Here is a 21,545-nt window from a genome sequence, read left to right on the forward strand (position 1 = left end):
CAGCTCTTACAACTGTGAAAAGTGATAACTCCAATTCCGAGAGTTTGATAATAGGACGTTAATACTTTAAATTTGTGGCCACGATAGTTTTTTGTACAGACCAAACATCAAATAATTTTGGCTTCAGCTCTTTGAAGTGAAATTAAAATTTTGGAGAAAAGCACTCAAAATCGAGATAAGTTGTAAATGCTGTTTTATATCACTGATAAGAATCTTTCTCATATTCACTTCAACAGCGTTGCTAATTAGAATACGAAGAATATTGTTAAATTTTGTAGAAATTATTGTGCCCTAGAAACCAACACTGTTTATGATATGTTCTCGTTTTAGTAATAGTAAACAGAAAGAAAGAAAAACTTCCTTAATTTATTCTTGTTGCAACACACAGACTTTTGTCTTAAATCGTATTCTTGCTTTTACGAATAAATTTCTTGATTCGTTTGAATGACTACGTCAAACAGTGGAGCAAGACAGTATTTAAGTATATCATCCATAAAATAAGCTGACACACATTATTACAGAATGTATTGACATTAGCGACTACACTGTAAAAAAAACATGTGTCCCTTATCCTGTTTACTTAAACTGGTTTGACAGAATTTGGTCCTTTAAAAATTGAAATCGAGTGCCTGACAAAATGAAGCCTTTAACAGTAGATACTTAAAACTGTTCAGTACATTTAGCAAAGTGAAACGAAATCGAAATTACAGGGATTATACTTCTACAATTTGGTGTCCTATTTCCCGAAGCTGTGATAAATCATTGTCTCGAGCGACCATCTTTTTGAAATCCATCCGTGTCAAACACTGCTTCCCCAATCTTTTTAGGGAGCTTTGACCAGACACACACACAATTCTGCGCGCTCCACAATACAAATACGTCAAGATTACCTCTTCTTTATCAACAGGAAAATACAAATAACACACATGACTTCCAGTGTGTGATTAGAATAAATGTTAAGAGAGACTACAGAGGAAAACCTTACCATTCTGTAACAGAGGCAGTTTCTCAACAGATATCAACAAAAATAACCCTTGAAGAAGTAAATAATTCAAACGCTGCATTTTGTCGGTTGGCGTCAGTATATTTTTACCGAGAAGGTAAAAATAAAAATTCCGTTTGAGGCACAGTCGCAACAGGACCTCAACTAAAAGCACTATCACTTTAAGCCGCATTAAATGAAAAACGTGCTAAGACTTGTCCTTTTGCTCCAATGAAATTTCTCCATCTTCAATGCTTTAAACTCATTTAGGTGACCGCGTGTGTTCATCAATAAAAAATGTCAAACCGCTTTGTCTCTGCGCCTTTACGCTAAAAACCTACAGGCCTTTAGCATGATGAAACTCAATCATCGAAACTGATGATACTAATGACAGCACATTTTTGACGTTGCTGTAATTTTCCCGTTTAAATTTCTCTCTTTTTTTTGCTGTTTCTAGTTCAGCTGATCTTTAAGGACCAGCAAAATTATATTATACCCAATGCTAATCTCTTTCTTACCACTTATGAACAGCTTTCTCAACAGCGACAACATTTTCACCCAAGAATTTGCTAATGATGTTAAGATCATTTGTTTTGTAAGATAAGGCTACTCTACCAAACAGATGAAATTTTCACAGTTCTTGTAACAGGAATATTCTTGTTTAAAACAAAAAACGTTTTTCTGTAAATAAATGTGGTTTTTTTTTTTTATCTCAATGCGAATCTCAATTTCAAATGTTTACAAAGACTTGCTTTTGATAAATTAGGACTTCCCTACCTACAGTGAATCTTGCTAGAATGGCGACAGAATTACAGTTAAAGAATTGTTACACTGCAAATTCCCAAACCATAATATATTACAAATTAAGAGAGTGCTTAAATTCAGGCTCGTTACAACAAGCAACCAACCGGTTTAGCATGAACTGAAAACCCTTATTTTTCAGTTTAAAACTCAAGTTTACTCAAGACAATAAAGCAAATCATATGCACTTATTGACTGAGTGGGAGGGCCGGACGGAAAAATATCTGGCTGCAGTCCGTACACCATGACCGCGAACCAAATGCCCGACCTAACTCATTCAATAAGTATTTTATCATATGACTTGGATTTGTTTTAAAAAAAAATTAAATTATTTGATCCTTGAATGTGACACGGTTAAATGTGTATATGAGCAGCGTGAAAGACACCGATGAAAATCTAAAATAAAAAGTGAAACAAAAGACAGAAACAAAGAACAATCAACAGACACTTTATCTCCTTTATTTCTTTGTTAAAAAGTCCGATTATTCCACTGAAAATACAAAGCCTGTGTGAAATTTCTGTGTCTTCAACTACACATGTCCAACAATGGAACGAAATTGGGAAAAGTAATAATTTCGATTTATTGCTTGCTTGCACGAACACATTGGCGGAAAAGTTAAATTAAAGGTTGCAGAAAAAAGGCCATAAAAATTGCCAAAAATGGTTTCTCAACAGAGGCCCTTAGGTCAGATGATCAGTGGAGGATCGTACCACTCTTCAAGAGCTGTGCTTTTTTTTGAGGTTTTTGATAACAACTTGCCTATCTAGTGTTTTCCCATTGGCTTGTTCAAGAACCAGATCTCCCTTCTGGCCGTCGGCGGTGATTGATGGCAAGAAACAATGAACTCTCTGGTTTTTTGTACTACTTGGACGCCAGTAAAGAAAAAAAGTGTTGAAAACAAAGCCGGCCATCTTTGATTCCCAGTGACGTAGGCTTTCGGGCTGAAAGCTCGATTTTGCTCATTCTTATCGCCGTGGCGGGCTTTCGAGTGCGTCTCTATCAACCATTCAAGATATTCTTCTTGGGAGGCATCATCGACTTTCAGGGCATTGCAATGTCTCCAAGCGTTATGTCTTGCTCGGTGACCAAAGTGCAGGGTTATCAGGAACCACATTGTACGGGACAAAACTTCAGGATCGTGGATGCCAAACTGGTTTTGGGCAAAAATGCTGTCGATATCGTCGTCTGTAAGAGCCTCCGTTGTGTGGGGATGGTTTCTTTTACCTTGTTTTCTGAGTTCCCTTCGTTTTGGCTACGATACATCTCTGGGCCGTCTTAAATTCGTCGTCTTTGAGGATGTTCATCTAATCAGTTGACTTATTGTCGTCAGGTATCTCTGGATACTTCTCGAGAAAGGGGAAAGTGTGTCTGTGTACCCGGTTTTGTGTTTTACGTACATTCATGTAAACATTTCTCAGCAATTTGTCCAGTTCACTGCAAGGAAAGTTTGGTTTGGTTTCTTCTTCAAGAAACTTACAAAAAAAATATTCATGTCGCACTTAGTTTTTCTTTACGATGTTTCCTTGTTTAGCCCAGGGATGAATTCTTCGACGTTTTCATCTGAAAGAATTTTGGACTTAATTGCTTGTTCCAAAAGTTCGCTATCCGAAAGTCCACCTGGACAAATCTCGCTTTTGTGGTGCTCACTACTGTCGCTTATTTTATTCGAAAGATTTATTGAAGAAAATTGTTACAAACATAATTATATAGATACGAGGTTGTTGGAGCGGGACCGGGCGGCTTTTACCGGACCGGCTCACTTCAACCTGTTTTGCCCTGCTCAAGTCACCTTACGATGCTATTTTCTTTTGAATTGCGTCAGCGGGGCCGTACAGGTCATGTGATAAATATATCTTATTCGATGGTTTTACATATAATATGCGCGGATATTTTGCGAGTTGCGTGGTATTTCGGGGCGAGGAAAAATACGAGCAATGAGCAAAATGTCCGCGAGTATTATATGTAAAACCATCGAATAAGAGATTTATTATTCCACTACAAAGATATTTTGTTATTTTGGCCTTTCTTTTCTAGAAAGAGTGTTGAAATACACCGGCATTATGTATCTGTCCATCAGTTTCGGTGTGTGTAAATGACGTAAACAACAAAGAAAGCCAGTGAAGTGTCTGTCCGTATTCGCTCTGTTGTAAACCGGTCAAACTGGGTCACTACAGTGTATTACGGTCTCATATTTTGCGTGTTCTCTTGACCTTATTTGGCGAAATGACACAATAGTGGAATAATAAATTAGCGTATTGTCTGATCTTCACAAAAATAGAACTTTAGATGGTTTGACGCGCGTACAATCATTCGACCGTTTCCGACGTTCCTGAACCCTTTCGAGGGATGCAGAAGACTTTCAAAGTGCTTTTAGGGAGATTCCGAAGTGTTTAATAATACCCCAAATATATTTTAATATCCTTGTCAAACTGGCCCTAGGGACAACCCACAAATCCCCTCTTCTCTCAAACAATGTTTATCGAAAAGAACAGCCAATACAGCCGACGGTCAACATTGTCAAGGAGCAAAGAAGGAGGGCTTTCACGAATTCCTTTTCTAAAATTACTAAACGGGAAACTGTTCCAAGACTTTTGTTGAGGATTTATGCTATGCCATACCTGAAAAACGCAAGAAATTACTATGGATACGCCCATTCTTGTCAGCTGTTCAGCAAAATATTCTTCTTCAAAACCGGAGAGAACAAATGTTTGGTTTTTTTTTTTTGTTTTTTTTTTTTGTTTTTTTGTTTTGTTTTTTTTTTCAAGTCATAATCCACGAATCATAATGGATTTCATTGATAACTTTTCCTACTTTTTTCATAATCTTGTGACATTTACGTTCTAAAGATCTTTGTTTAAGATTTGTTTTTCTACCCAGCAGAAATCGTCTGTCCCATCAAAGACAAGGATGAAACGTAAATATGGCAACACCAAGCCAAGCGTTCGGCACCTCTGGTTGTTAGAGTCTACCCGATATAATCCTTCCTCAGTTCTTACTCGTTTTTCAAGAATCACAAAGGTTAAAGTGTTATTTGCAGAAATAGGTTATGCTAAAATTTCGAATAAAAAGAGAAAAAATAAGTAAAAAAATCCCATTGTACTAAAGCTAGTGGGTGTAGGGGGTTATTTTATTAAGAAACAGTGGTAATAGGTCCACGATGGAATTAAAACGAATATAAAGTGGAGAACAAAAAAGAAAAAAAAACAAGATATAATATTTTTTTCTTGGTTGATCTGAAAATAAGGAATGTTTTCTAGGATAACAAATTCGGCGAATTTCCTAACTGGTACCATCACTTGGTATTATTATTTGGCTTTATTTTCCCAGGTTGGCATACAGGTTGGATTACCAACGGTCACTTGTAAATGCTTTATTAACATTCTTATCCAACTAAATTTCCATGTACACTTTAAAAGCGGTCTATTTGGCTCAATAATATGGCTTAACAGCGTCTTAGAGGTCGTAATTTCCGTCGTCAAAGACCTGTACCACTCCTTCATTCCATGTTGGTAACTTTTTCTCGGTCGTTCAGCCAATTTAGCTCCTTTTGTACATTTATAACCAGTTTTCTTATGAATTGGCGGTTTTGACAACGACTGGATAGAGCTCTGTGTTTAATTGTCCCATGTTCTCAAAGGTCGTTCCTTTATTATGTTTTCGGTGGATTTCGCTGTCTCTTTATTTTAAATCTTACCTCTAAGTATGTTTGTTTGGCGACTATGCTGCTTATGCTGCAAGAAACATGACATCACGTCAAGGGGGTATCTGGGTAAATGCCATATTTTTGGAATTTGTCAGCGCTTTATCTTTCATAAGTCTTCGATATTTCAAGGAATCCAAAAAGGCTACGGGAGGTTTGCAGTGCGAGGCCAATATTTTTATGGTTTTCAGGTTGTCTAAACAGAAGAAAAAGGGAGCAATTTTACTAAATTGGAATAAATGGATGGTATATTTTAAGCCTGGTTAATAAATGAGAATGATATATCATTCAGTTTCTGGCACATGCATACTCAGGAAAAAGATATTCAGTTCGAAAATACATCATTCTCAATTGGTAAATTTTTCAAAAATTGGAAATAGTTTATATTTTAAGATGGTTTAGAATTAGATTTGAGGTCCACATTTAATAGATGGATGCTAAAACAATTTCTCACGTGGCGGTAGACTGTTTGGTAGTGTGTACAAAATTTTTATACCTATCTCATTTCTTTCCTAATCATATCCTATTTCCCCCATATGCCCCCTTAACATTAACTCGTAAAGCCATTCCCGGTAACTGATGAGTTCTACTGACCGACATAGCTCAAACAATAAGTGCCAAGATCGACATGACAACAAAGAAGCCAGAATTTGTACAGATACATGCTCTGTCGTTTAAAATAAACTTTAAACCAACGTCAATTATTGAGTAATACTCGTCATCATAAGTCTGCACTGGAAACAAAGTTCTCGTGGTTGGTCTTCTGGTTGTTCTTCGGTTGAAGGAAGGCACTGGTGAGGACGGCTTGGTCAACACCATCGTAGATTTTTTCATCACATAAGGGGGCTCTGTTGTGGGAGGTGGCGTTGCTGCAATAAACAGTAAAATTTCTTAGACGGTATGAGTAATACAACCAATGTTTTTACCAAAGACTCATGACGTAGAAAAAGCTAAGGGGCATTCGTGGCGAGCCAGGTCGTTAACTAGATTCACATGTCAAAGGCGTCCTGAGACTACTAGTATCATCCAAGTAGAAAGTGTCTCTTGTGGATATAGAAGAAGGATAAAATGGTGCGGGCAACCTACTTAACGCGCTACATGTCTCCTTGTGGCTTAGCGATCAAGAAAATTCAGGGTGGGTGGGAAGGTCATACTTGGCCTCTTTCATAGCTGGATGGATTTTTAGGATGGTAATTCTAAGGCCAAGCTACGTAAACAGCCAACTATCCATCCTTGTATAAGCTGGATTTTGAAAATGTTCATCTCGAATTTCAGATGTTATTTTATTTAGAGACAAAGTGTTTAAAGGGGCAGTATCATGGGAGATCGATGGGAGATATCATGATATTTGGCCAAAATTCACTAAATTTAAACTTTGAACACTGTGTTACTTAATTTCTCAGTCACTAATTTAAAGAAACATCAATAGTGATTCTAAGACGAAAGGATGAACCAAAATATAGTACAACCGGCGATTTTTAGTGCGTTACAACAGCGAAATTTGAAAACGTCTGCCAGACGTTTTCAAATTTGAACCCCTCTCTATCTTGGTCATCTACCGGTGAAAATATCCGTGGATAGTTTCTTTGCATTTTGATAGCCTTTTAATGAAATTTTGTCATTATATCTTGGCTGCTATCAACCGAATAGCATCTTTCCGATTTTCAATGTGTTACTAAAAATAGCGTGATACTGTCCCTTTAATGTTCAAACAAAGTTGCTTTTGAGGCAGCGCACCAGGTGGACACCAGGACTGAGCGGGCCTAAGTAAGTGACTTACTGCAGGTGTAGAGGATATTCAGGTACTTCAACACGTTGGGACAATGATCACCCATCGTACTCTCATCCACAGTTATGTTGCACGTGACCTGACCAAAGCAAATGCTGTTCGCCATTCTCGTCTTGTCCACTGGGTTGCAGTACTCCGCGGTGTTATTCCGACTGCAGATATGTGCCTCCGCGCGTGAGTATGTCGCCGTGTAAATTCTGATAACCTGAGGCCACAAACATGGAACATACATGACATCATTTTGGCAGGCAAATTTGCTTCTTATCGCGTCTACTTGATGCTTCGCTCCTGAAAGAACGTAGAATGCTTGTTAAAAGTCTATCTTTATTATCCAGAACAAAACTTAAATCAAGTTCGTGTTTCTAGGGCTAGATTCACAAAGGTAGCCCTAAGTTCAGATGTACCCTATGTATTGTTTATTGGCAATAGACTATTGTCAAGAAACACTCCTTAGGATACATGTTAACTTAAGATGCCTTCGAGAACTGGGGCGAGATTCACGATGCGCTCCCAAGTTAAGATAATTATATGCCTATAGTTATCCTAACGATAGACTGTTGTATATCTTGAACTTAAAAGGGATTCGTGAATCTGGCAACTAAAGCCAGATTCACGAAGCCCTTCTTAGTTGAGATGTATCCAAAGGATTGTCTTTGAACAATAGTCTATTGTCATTGTATAAACAATAGACTATTGCTCAGGAACAATACTTAGGACACATGTCAACTAAGGAAGACTTCGTGAATCGGGCCCCTTGCCATGCACTGACTCTGCCAAGTCTGGGTTCTACGTGAATTCCTTAACTCATTCGGCGCGTATCTTCTGTGGTGCTGATTAGTATGCTGATTTAAGTTAACGTTCACACGGTCAAGGAAAAGCACCAAGCAATTGTTTTCTCTCGCATTTCTCTTTTTTCTTTACTTGATTGTATTTACTCCTTAGAATTTTTCAGTAACAGTACTGTATTGGTAAAAGGGATATTTAAAAAAAATTCGCCCAATCTATAGGGAGCACATTCAGAGGATTTTATGCTTTTATTAACCAGTTGTTTTATCAGTGCTGCGAGTAAAGTTTACACGAAATGCTCCTAGAATACCAACAGGGAAGTATCAAGTGATATTAGGGACCTTCAGATTAGAATACGAGTACGGGATTGAGTACGAGTAGGACTTTAAAATTTCACATCAACCATATCCTCAGACCTCTCCCTTCTTCCCGTTGTTTACCATCAGATGCTGTGACCCTAGAAACAAGATTGGTGTGACAAGCGGTTATCTAAACCACGCAAGCTAGATTTGAAAAGTCGTACTTGTACTCAATCTCGTACTCGTAGTCAAATCGGAAAGTCCCTAATATTACTGCCGACCGCTTAGCTCCTTTGGGAGAGTACCGGACTATCGTGCGGAAGGTCGCAGGTTCAAACCCCGGCCGGACCAGCACTCAGGGTCTTTAAATAACTGAGGAAAAAGTGCTTTGTAATGACATCTTCAAACGGTTCGACTTTCTAGTCTTCTCGGATAAGTACGATGAACCGTACCGATAAACCCGTCTCACTACATTTGTTCCTAATAATCTGTTGGACGTTAAAGAACCCACACACTGTTTTAGAAGAACAGTGGACGAAAAGTCCCCTGTGTTGTGGTCTATCTCATCTCTGATTTCATTTGTATTTCACATTCACGCGTGGGTTGGGTGGGTGGGTGAGACCAAAAACATCGGCTGATAGCAGCTGCTAGTGGCGCCTTTACATGCTGACGTCCAATCTTACCCCAAAGAAGAAGTGTAAGCCGCCGAGTATTTGAGTATTTAATTTCTCTGATCTCACTATTAATTATCATTTCTATTGTTTGTTTGTTTTTCTTAATGTAAAAAAATTATTATGATTCTATGCACTCTTATTATTCTTGTCTTTTGTTCTGTTCTACTGGTTAGTTGCACGTTATACGCCAGTTATCTGCACGTGGCAGTGACCAACTCGAAAGCCCAAGCTCCTTTGGTCACTGCGCACATTTTACCTTTGATATTTATGTAATTTAATGTTGTCTTTATGTTACTTTTGTGTTGTACTGTAAATTCCTTTTGTAGTAAACTTTTGAAATAGTGCATAAATAAAAAAATCTGAAATCTGTTTACAACAAGGGAAGAACGTGACGAATTAAACTCAAGATTTTCGAATTTTACGTTGCAATCTATTTCCATCCACACCCAGATGGTTATTTGTAGTTTCATGAAAACTGGTAGAGAAACCTTAACAAACCTGATCACGATTGTTTGCCGGTTTTCTTTGCTTCCAATTTTTGGAAGCAATATGTAAAATTTTTTTACATAGCCCCTTTGAGGCTCGCTATCGGTGCCGTTGCGAGTTGGAACACTTTCGTGGTTGAAAAATGGATTTGACTTTGAATCTTGCACATGGTTGCAGCTCCTTACAAAATTGTGATGATTGCTTACTATTTACAAGCAAAACTGAAGTAATTCTAATTTCAACTCAGACGATTTAGAAAGTTTCACTTATCATGGGGCACTAGTTGTAGTGTTTCAATTTTCCTGTACTAGAGGTTGTCTCCATTTGATGCGGCTAGTTTTTGTATTTTTTATCATCGCCGGTGTGATTAGAATCATCCTCTTTAATCACTGTAATCGCTAACAATCAAATGATTTTCGTCAAGGCCAAAGTACTAATTCAAGCGAGTTCATTTAAGGGGTGTGGACTCAGTATTTTGTGTAATTTCTCGTTAAATACAAGGCGTCTTTACTCTCTACTGTTCAGCAGAAAAACCGATCTGACTGAGGCAAGTCTGTCTGATAACATGAACGTATCAACGACTAAGTATATTAAAGGCTTTAAATATCTCCTTTTTATTACGGATGAGTTCAATTTGCCGGATTCTACAATAAGAATGAACAGAAGATCCCTTGGGCTATTACTTTTTAAAACTCATCTGATAATTCTTGCCGAGAACCTTACAAGAAATAATCAAATGAATGTTAATTGACGTTATCTCACTTCGTCTCCTACTTTCAATATTGATTCAGTTCTTCAGTTCTTCTACCGGATCGTGGAAATAGCCACGAAACGTTAATGTCCTACGAAGTATTGGCTATTATTTACCAATTATAATAAATTACGATTCAATTACAATCGATCTGCAATATGAACTAGGATTTAGCGTTGAATGAGTCACTCTGCCCTCTCGCTCTAATATAAGCTTTGATTTATCTAATCTCTTAGCCAATATTCACAATAGCTTTTGGAACATTGACGGTAAAAAAGAGAAATGTTCAGTTGAGGGAAATAAAATCCAGGCCTGCAACCTTCATATAAAATGCTTTCGTTTCCAAGAAGGAAGATAACAACTAAGAAAAAGGTTTTTATAGCATTCTTCTTTCTTAGTGAACTTATCAAGGGCTCCCTGCTGAGATACAAGTTTCACAGAAATCGCATCGTATAATCCAATAGTAAATAGCTAAGGTCTGCATTATTCACTGGAAGAAAGGCCAAATAGTTTTTTCGCGAGTAGATTGAACGTTGCTATCTCCTTCGCTATCCAGTGTTGCAACCTACAAATGTTTTCATTCCCAAGAGGACTCAAAATAAAAAAATTCAATTGGCAATGGCAATTTCACTGTCTATTTTTCACCACTAGAAAACAAATAGCATCACAGGAGTAAGCTACCCCTGAAGAGCTTTCATTTCGGTAGCAAAAACAGGGATTTCATTGACGGGAGAGTAAAGGGCGAGAAACATAGCAACCAAAAATTCGTTGAAGTAAAGAGGTAAAAAACAACCATTGTCATTTTATTCCTATACAGTGACGACTCGGTCTTGCATTGCAATATAGATGAGACGACAATTATTTTTCGATGTAATCTACGAAAAAAACTCATGTACCAGTGATGAATATGACCTAATTAGATCTGATTATTTTATCTTCAGCGGACATCTGACTCAGTCTAAGGAGAGGTGCACAGTTATTGATTTCAGGTGTAACCGCCAATAAGTTCGTTTTTTATATTATTTAATACTGCAATGATCAACAGAACATTTTTCATCCGAACCGTGATAGTAAAAAGGAAGGCTCATAAGAACGCAGTACCTTGCCACGTTGGGAATAAATCTTGACAGACGACCAGCTCTTACAACTGTGAAAAGTGATAACTCCAATTCCGAGAGTTTGATAATAGGACGTTAATACTTTAAATTTGTGGCCACGATAGTTTTTTGTACAGACCAAACATCAAATAATTTTGGCTTCAGCTCTTTGAAGTGAAATTAAAATTTTGGAGAAAAGCACTCAAAATCGAGATAAGTTGTAAATGCTGTTTTATATCACTGATAAGAATCTTTCTCATATTCACTTCAACAGCGTTGCTAATTAGAATACGAAGAATATTGTTAAATTTTGTAGAAATTATTGTGCCCTAGAAACCAACACTGTTTATGATATGTTCTCGTTTTAGTACTAGTAAACAGAAAGAAAGAAAAAATTCCTTAATTTATTCTTGCTGCAACATACAGACTTTTGTCTTAAAATGTATTTTCCGCTGGTATTCCAAGTAATTAGTTGCAGTTGTTTTCGTTTCACACCTGCCGCACCCACTATTGTGCATTCTGATTTACATGCATGTTCTGATTGGCCAAGTATTAGTATTTATATCCTCCGCTGTCTCCTGAGTACCATTCACGCTCGCGGTTCCATACAGTTTATTCATCTTCCTGGTTTGCGTTCTCCCTTTTCGTGTGATGCCCAACGACCAGAAGCAGAGCGAAGGTTCGTCCGTTCCGGCTGAAGTAGGCCAAACGTCTTCAGGTGATAGTGGAGGCAACTCAGCAGCCGTTGATCAAGTTTTTTCCATGTTTAAGGATTTTCTTGAGAAAAATTGGAAGATAAAGGAAAGCAAATCGAGCAAAGGAGTAAGTTAGATAAAGAAGTTGTGCAGTTAAATTCAAGGGGAACCAGAAACAATTTGAACTCAATGCCGAATTGGATGCCATTTTTGAAAGCATTGAAGTTGAAAGTGAAAGTATTGAGCCAAATTTATCCCAAATCAAGAAACTTTCCAAAGAAGGCAGGCAGCGTATTCGAAAGCGACAGAAGCTGATAAAAATCGCGGACAAAAGTAGGGACGGCTGGCAGGTTGTAGCCGAGTACGAGTCAGACGAGCTTGCATCCGGCTCCGAAGATGAAAAGCGTCTTAAGAAGGCAAGAGAAGCGGCGAGCCGCAAGAGACGTCAAAAGGATCAACTCTCTAGTGATCGTGGAAAGAAAGCAAGAATTGCCTCTGGCGCTGATAATCAGCTTTTTCGTGGTAAGAAAAAGAGCCTCCTCTTTACTTTGTATATTCATGTGTTTTGGATCCGCTTGCGCATCCTACCATATTTCTTGTGTGATTTGTTTGTATTACGGGAATTTAAGGGTAAAATGATTTACGTTCGTTTGAGCGAAGCGAATTAGAACGTAAATGTATTTTCCGCTGGTATTCCAAGTAATTAGTTGCAGTTGTTTTCGTTTCACACCTGCCGCACCCACTATTGTGCATTCTGATTTACATGCATGTTCTGATTGGCCAAGTATTAGTATTTATATCCGCCGCTGTCTCCCGAGTACCATTCACGCTCGCGGTTCCATACAGTTTATTCATCTTCCTGGTTTGCGCCCCCCCCCCCCCCCCCCCCTCTGTTTACTACTGGTTTCGTCATTGCTTTTATTTTTAGGCCGTAGAGATGCTTCTGGGGACTTCTTCCGTTGTTTCAAATGCGGCAAATTCGGACACTGGGCCAAGGACTGTAGATCCGTTTTCTGGTCGGGAAGCTACCAGTCCTCCAGCTACAATGCTTACCCTGGAATCTCCTACAACAAGCCGACCGCAGGCCAATCAACTCAACCGAAGCAATGAGGATGATTTGGCGCAGGTAGATCAAATTACACAGAATTACGAACTTGAAAGCGGGCGTTCTTTAGGTGTCAAGGGTAATTTGAAGAATAATTTAGGTTTCTGGAGATCTATAGGTGCTCCGGATTTTATTCTGTCAATTATTGAAAACGGCTACAGACTGCCGTTCATCAGTTTTCCATTGCCTGTAAAGATTAGAAATAATAAGTCGGCTCGACTTCATCCTGCTTTTGTGGATCAAGCCGTTCTTGAGCTTGTTAACTCTGGTCGGGTGCGTGTGGTTTAAGAACAGCCTTTAGTTGTAAACCCCTTGTCAGTTTCTATACAGCCATGCGGCAAGAAGAGGTTAATTCTTGATTTGCGCCATGTCAATAAGTCATTAATTAAGCAAAGTGTTAAGTATGAGGACTGGAAAATTGCTATGGCTTATTTTGCGAAAGACGCGTACATGTTTTCTTTTGATTTAAAAAGCGGCTATCATCATATCGAGATTGCACAGGAACACCAAATTTTTCTGGGGGCATGGCGGGCGCCTGATTCCGTTAACGAAGTATTTTATGTTTTCACTGTGCTCCCGTTCGGTCTCTCCTCAGCCCCTTACGTTTTCACTAAGGTTTGAAGCCTTTAGAAAAGTATTGGAGAATCCAGGGTCTTTGTATGGCCATCTTCCTTGACGATGGTTGGGCGATTGTTCAGGATAAGGAAAGTTGTCGTGTTAAGGCCCTAGCTGTAAGGGGGGATTTGTATAACGCGGGTTTTGTTGTCAATGAAGAGAAATCTGTATGGGAACCCACCCAAGTATTGGATTGGTTAGGTATTACCTGGAATTCTGCACTGGGTACTTTAAAAATTGTTGAAAGAAGAATTATTAAGATCATCAATACAATTAATCATATTATTGAAGCCGATCTGAAAGTGTCTGCAAGAGAGTTGGCCTCCTTCACGAGTCAAATTATTTCTACCGGGCCTGTGGTTGGTAACATTGGTAGGATAATGACCAGACATTGTGTCTTGTCTACCTTGTGCAGAGACAACTGGGATTCTGTATTCCGTCTTGACGATTATTGCAAGGAAGAACTGTATTTTTGGAAGGATAATATGGTTAATATCAATACTAGGTATTGTTTTGTAAGTAAAGATCCTAGTTAGTTTGTATATTCAGATGCTAGTGTTACCGGGGGTGGAGCATTTATTGACTTTAACAATGATTTTGTGTGCCACAAAATGTGGTCGGAGAGCGAGACCGTTCAAAGTTCTACGTGGAGGGAGTTGTCTGTTATTGAGTTTTCATTGCAATCATTTGCTCCAGTGCTTGAGGGTTCACACGTTAAGTGGTTTACTGATAGCCAAGCAGCTGCTAAGATTGTTGAAGTGGGCAGCATGAAATTGGATTTGCATAAGATGGCCCGAAGGTTTTTTGATATTTGTGTTCGATCGGGGACTCATTTGGAAGTACAATGGATTCCTCGCACCTTGAATCAGCAAGCCGATTATATTAGTCGTTTAATCGACACTGATGATTGGCAAATTCCTGAAGAATTTTTTCTTTTTCTTGATGCCCGGTGGGGGCCCCATAGCGTTGATTGTTTTGCTAATTATTATAATCATAAGCTCCCCAAATTCTTTTCGAGGTTTTGGAACCCCAATACTTCGGGTGTTGATTTTTTCTTTCAGTCTCTTCGAGGGGAAAATTGCCTAGTAGTTCCTCCAGTTGGTATCGTCCCACGCGTATTGCATTATTTGAAATCTCAGCAGGCCGTTGGTACGCTTGTCGTACCTCTTTGGCCTTCGGCCCATTTCTGGCCTTTAATTACACTTAAGTATAGTAGTTATCTTGTGGCCCACAGTATTCATATTGGGAAGGAGGTTCTAACCCACGGTAGGAACCCTAATTCGCTCTTAGGGTCTGATCTTTTCACAGGAAATATTATTGCCTTGAGATTGAAATTTACTGAGTAATCTATTTGATGGTGTGTCTATTAGCCTAATCATTATATCCTTTTGGTGGCACTGGCCAAAACAATATATTGTTTATTTATGTGGCACTGGCTTAATTAATGGTTTATCATTTCTCATGGCACTGGCTTAAACAACGTATTTGTTTTATCGGGCACTGGCTCAAATAATTATGGTTTATCGTTTTATGTGGCACTGGCCCCAAGATCGTTATTTCTTTTCCTTTTGTTCGGTTATGAGCGGGTGTTCTTTTTGCTCCTTTAGTGTATATGTTTTGTTCTTGTTTTTCCAGGTAATCTTGTCAAGTAAGTCCTGGAAAGGTTTTCAACAATTTTCCTCAGGCAACGTTTATCAGGTTTTAGAAGGTTTTAGATACAACTTCTAAAGCCTACGTTCGCGTAATTAGGAAGTTTTTTGAGTGGTGTAAAAGTAAGCATTTCAACTTGAGTAGTTAGATATATGAGGCTTTTGGAACACTTTTGAAAATATCACTGAATTCATACCTTTTTGGCCACCATCTTGGATTTATGCATGACCTTGGGTTTTCAGCCTTTGAATTCAACCCTAACTCCTGCAACGGAGACGTCAAAAACCTAAAAACCTAAATCCTCGGTTTTTCAAAAACCTAAATTTTTATCCTCGGTTTTTCAAAAACCTAAATCCTCACTTTCATAAATGACACCAAACTCACAAACAATCATCGATTAAATCCAACCAACTCATCAATCGCTGATTTGAATGATGAATACAATATTTTTGAACATCAATTTGGATATAATTAACCTGTTATAAAGAAAAAAATAATCATAAATAATTTAAATTTATGGTTGTTGTGTGACTGGATGCCGTTACTGTCACGCGTGACGTTGTGTGACTTGTCACGAAAATGGACAAAACCCTGAACGTGGGGTGCTCGGTTGGCTGTTTACTTGCCTGGCCCCAGCCAGGTCTTTTTCCCGCCGCTGACAAGGCGGCTGTCCCTTCCCAGTTTACCTCTGGGACCGAGGTTGAGTCCTGGGACGAACGCTGAGCACCCCGCTGTAAACCAGTAGGGCCTGAGCGGGCTCACCCTGGAGGTACCGTCTACTGGAAGACATCCCACACTACTCAGTAATTCACCATCTGCACAAGCCGTTAAACAGGTTTCAGTCAGGGGCCAACTGACACCATCCTAGAGCTTCACCAGAGTTTGTGAACTAATATAACAATGGCCCGATTACCTATATATTACACTCAGTTCTGAAATTTTTACACTTGTGGTGCTATTTTTCTGTATATTGCGTAATATTGCTTGATTTGGATTAACACGCATGCGCTTTCATGCATGTTCACGATGACACAACCCAAAGCGGACTGGACTCTAGTTTGTTAATACACGTGTCGGCCATTTTGTTGCCATTTTGCGAAGAGCTTGTGTTTTCATGTTTATGGCTCCTGTTTTGGGATTTTTGAACATTTATTTCTCCACTTTCATCGTTCTGATGTTTGTAGACGCTTTTTGAGGTAAGAATATCATTTATCTTGCACACAACAATAGATTTTTTATCGGATCGACTCGCTATCGAATATTTGTGAGGCTGTGAAATGAGCTTATTTATTTTTGGAAATCGACTAAATCCTTGATTGGGATCCAAGAATTAAAGGTATCATTGTATCCTTTCCACTTTACCAAAGCTTGTTTCTTCTTGTAATCTCTCCTGATAACTTTATCGATTCTGAATATCTCCTGATTAGCTTTCAATAATTCTGGTTCATAAAAACTCCCTTTAATTTCTTCATTATTGAGATCTTTCAGTTTATATGTGATCGGATTCGTGTATTGTATTTTATCGATAATGAAGACCTCTTCTGACCAGTTTTCTGTATAACCTCGATCAAACAGCTTTCTTTTATACTTTGATATTCTAACCTTTTCACCAACTCGAAATTTTGCTTCGGATGACGATTGTGTTAAATTGCCAAATAGATTGAAGTAAACAGTCCCTTCATTCTTTTTCTTGGATGCTTCTGACGGTGTCATTTTTATTGAACTGTGTTTAGTGTTATTATACTGCTTCAATATTTTAGGCAAAATATCCAGATACATTGTATTGCCTTGAGCAGTGAATCGTTTCCACATTTTATTTTTAATCGTTCGATTCCAGCGCTCAACAACTGATGACTTCTCTTCATTTTCAGTCGAATACAGTGTAATGTTATGTTTTTTGAGCAAGTCTTTGAAATGTTTGTTGTAGAACTCTGAGCCTTTATCAGTCCACAGATACTTTGGTTTTCGACCCTCTTTGAATATGCTTTGAAATGCTTTAGTTATAGTCTCACCTTTTTTATCTTTTAATGGAACAATCCAACCGTATTTACTAAAAACATCTATAGTCATTAAAAGATACCTACTACCTTTATTCCATTTACTGAATTGTTGCATTTCAACAAGGTCAGCAGCCCATATTTCATCAATATTATTTACAATAACACGCCGCCGAGTAAAGTTACATCTTATGGGTTTATGCAGCTCATTAGCTAATTTTTCTTGCCAGTTTTCCTCTTTACCCGACGGCTTTTGACGTTTTTTGGAACCCCAAGACCCAGTTTTTGTTTTGTATTTATTGCATTTCTTGCCAACCAATGTCCCCATTGTCGTTCGGAATATGGAACAGCATCCAATGACTTTACCATCTTTTTGTCAGCTTTTAATTTACATTTTTTGTCATCTTTGCAGACTGAATAATCAACATCATGTTGCATGGCTATTGCATCTGTTTTGCCTGTTGGTTTATCATATATTTCCAATATTTGCCCTGTTTTGGGGTTATATTTGACTTGATTTTCCAAATCATTGTATGGACCAGTGTATTTATGACCAGGTAATACCCACCCAGCTTTGGGTTTTGGGAGCTTACCAATCATTTTGTGTATATCAATTGAACCACCGCTTTTGGGTCGTCCTTTGATTCCCTTTTCATACTCATCCCAATTTGGTGGGTGCCAACCAATTGAATCATAGCTTGAACATTTCGGTGTGTTGTGATATTTGCTTTCAATCTTGACCATGCTTTCACAAGGATAATCTTTGTATTTTTCTAATGTCTTTTTCCCAGCCTTGCCAGACCAAAATTGACTCGACAATATGCCAGTGTCTGTGCTAAATGCACTTTTGGCAATGTCACCAGATTTGTATCTATCAAAGACTTCATTTGTTGATGGAATTAATGTTCCAACAACATCCATTGACTTCGACGCAACCTTGCCTGGTGTACCGAATTGTTCCAAAATTGTATTCAAATTACCACCATCAAGTTCTTTTCGGTCAGTTTTGTACCTTCTTTTTGGCCTTACTTTGGTTGATAATTTATCAAACATCTCTGATCCAGTCTTTTGAACAAAAGGTGTTGCTTTAGAGATAGCATAATCAATAGCTTTTTTCTGCAATTTAGGGTTTCTAAGTGCTTCAGACCCATAATATCGACCCATTTCAACTGCTTTCTTTCCCATCCATGGTAATGCATGTTGAATTAACATATCAGCACCAGTTGATGCTAAAGTATCCATTATGCCCCCCCCCCTTCGGAGGGGCTATTTAGTTTCCCTGTTTTTTAACAAATTTGGTTTTAGTTATACCACATTCAGCACAGGTACAGAAGAACATGAGCCGACCATTTTTGGCTTGCTTGTAACCTGAAGGCTGAACACATTCAGTTTCTTTCTTTTGTTTAACACAATATGATTTGACCATTTTATATCACTATATTAGATTAATTATCATCAGAGTCAGACTCATAATCCGTCTCATAATCCTCTGACTCAGAATCTGTTACCAATGTACACCATAAACATAATTTTCCTGAAAATTCTGTGTACTCATCACACTCTTCACAATATCTTATATCAACCATTATACAAATTAATTAGATAATTTTTTAAAATATTGGATTATAAAATTATGATTGACACTTTGATTGTTCATGTCAAAATGTGCATTGTGGATTGTTTTCAATATAGTCGTACCCTTTTGTCTCTCAAATAAATAATACAAACACCAATAGCCACATAATACTGAATCTCTTTCCTGGATTTCATCACCTGAATACATTAATCGTTTGCCACTTGTTGACATGAATTGCATAATTTCTTTTGGCATAATTAACCCAAAACTATCAAAATATTCTACATATTTGTCTCCGTTTCGATACGCAACCCAATGTGTACCTGGTCCAATCTGTGAATCCAGGTTAATGATACCAACTTCATCTTTTTTCATCTTTTGTGGTAGATTATCTCTGCTGTAAATGCCTCTGAAGTGTTTTATTTTGAGTTTTTTGATCCAATCAATGAGTTCAAAGTTACTGAGTGGTTTATTTATGAATTTCACAGAATGTCTCCGATTAATGGAATCCCCTTGAATGGATTGTTTTTGCCTAACAACAGACCTTTTCCTTTTTTGTTTTTTTTTTACCTTTACCATATTGATCCCATGTACCGAAAAATGGAGGCGGCCTATAATTAACTGGTAGGACCAAACCACCATCTTTTTGGTTGTGTTTGGAACAAAACCTGGGACCGATCTTCTGGATCTACTTCTATCCACCTGCAACCCTTTACCCATTAATGCATTCAAAACCATTGGAATGCCAATTGAAGCCAATAATGTCCCCAAAAAACCTCCTGATTGTGTCTTAGTTGGTTTAATTACAATCTGTCCACCAGTATGTATTGCATTGACAATTTGCTTCTTTTGTGCTTCAGTGAGCCAATCTTTGTATTTTATTAATTGATCAATTTTATTTTGAGGAATGAGAAAACCACCAACTTGTCCTCTACCAAATATTTTATTGACTCCAACATTTGCAAGTCCAGAAAGTGCTCCAGTAGCTAATGGTCCAACTGCTTTCGTTGCCATTGGTAGCAATCTTGTGCCAATTTTGAAAAATGATGACCAAAGACTGCCTCCTTGTTGTACAGCTTTTCGTATCTGTGTTTTGCTTATTTTAATATCTGCTCCAGTTTTGTTTTGCATTGCCTTTTTCAGCCTATTTATTTGTGTTTTGGTTAACATCAGCTGATCCGGTCCAGTTAATTCAGAATTTGATAATCTTATTGTTATTGCTGAATTGTTTTTTAATGCTTTTGCTAGTCTATCTTTTTGCCCAATTGATAGGTTTACTCCATGTGAATGATAAGTTGTCATATCTTTTATATAACTAACGTTACATTAAAAATTTATTCCATCTATCGAAACAATAGTTTGCCATCTTTTTGAATGAGCTCAGCGTCTTGCTCGTATAATGTCAATGCATAAACTGAATATGCAGTTGCAGTTGTACCAGATAATTCATAGTGGAATGTCAGCTTTGTGGTACCATCTTTGATATCCATTTTTTGTTTTGTTAAATCGAAATACAAGAATGGGAATAGTGTTTTGAAGTTATTGATATTCAACAAAGTCCCCTGACTGTATTCATTATTTGCATGCACATATTTGAGGACATCTCTGTAAACTCGAGTCAAATCAGCTTCTGGAGTGTAATGTACATCAGGATATTCATTGCCATTAGCCACAGATAAATGACAATTTAGCAATGTTCTGGGATCTGTTGATACACTAAATGTATTGTACAAAAATGGATTTACTGTTTGTGCAGCAAGATTTGCATCATTGATAATGAAAACAAATACATGCCTTGGCTTTGAAATCCCACTTGTTATCTGAAAATGGCCACTTCTTTGTGTTGAAGAATTACTTCTCTCAATATTTTCTCGCAAATAAACCCATTTATGTGGCTTCAAAAACTGACTCATATACAGTGATTGCCCTTCTGAATTGAAAGTGATTCTTGGTACAATCAACTCCATTCTGGTAATAATTACACGACAATCAGCCCCAGCTTGCCATATTAGAATAGTATCAGATTCAATCTGCAAATTTAATTCCAATCTTGTTGATGGCAATAACTCATCCATCAATGCTTCAAAGAATGAGATCGATTCAATGGTATTTCTGTATTGACAACCACTGATAGACCCAAAAGTGCTTTTCTTACAGCAAATCCTTTATTGTAGTTATCTTCAGTCGATCGTTCTTCAGCGTGTCGGTTTGTATCCAGATAGAAAAACTCATTTGTTGCTGTCGATTGAGCATATCCTGGACTATATTCCAATAGATTCTTGATATTAACACAATGATTTGCATCATTACAATCATATACCATTTTACCATTCAATCTTACATCGAAATCATGTATAAGACTGTGTGAACCATTAACAATACCATTATGGTCTTCAGCTGCTATATTCGCATTTTGCATTGTTTGGACTTTGAAACCAACTGATATTCTTGCATTATACCAATCAAATGGGGTCACTTCTCCTGTGTTGTCAACAACAAAACGATAACCATCTTTCTTTTGTGACCTATTATTCCCTGGAT

At 37.8% G+C, this 21,545-nt stretch overlaps 1 protein-coding gene and 2 pseudogenes across 2 annotated transcripts in view; 2 read left to right on the forward strand and 1 right to left on the reverse strand.

Annotated features, from left to right (window-relative positions):
- The window catches only part of LOC146482137 (uncharacterized), a 51,102-nt gene that overhangs the window by 5,852 nt on the left and 23,705 nt on the right, over positions 1–21,545 (reverse strand). The window contains exons 2-5 of the mRNA XM_085107363.1: positions 7,265–7,561; positions 6,094–6,353; positions 5,479–5,515; positions 986–1,162 (exon numbers count right to left, since the gene is read on the reverse strand). Of these exons, the coding sequence (XP_084963489.1) occupies positions 986–1,162; positions 5,479–5,515; positions 6,094–6,353; positions 7,265–7,561 (771 nt within the window). The remainder of the gene's footprint in view (positions 1–985; positions 1,163–5,478; positions 5,516–6,093; positions 6,354–7,264; positions 7,562–21,545) is intronic.
- On the forward strand, positions 11,825–13,314 carry LOC146482138 (uncharacterized; annotated as a pseudogene). The gene is made up of 2 exons (XR_014864167.1): positions 11,825–12,583; positions 12,990–13,314. The product of XR_014864167.1 is annotated as an uncharacterized LOC146482138 (transcript).
- On the forward strand, positions 13,786–15,425 carry LOC146482139 (uncharacterized; annotated as a pseudogene).

The sequence above is a fragment of the Pavona decussata genome, unplaced genomic scaffold (assembly GCF_977016875.1).
Source record: "Pavona decussata unplaced genomic scaffold, jaPavDecu1.1 SCAFFOLD_47, whole genome shotgun sequence".
NCBI lineage: Eukaryota > Metazoa > Cnidaria > Anthozoa > Scleractinia > Agariciidae > Pavona > Pavona decussata.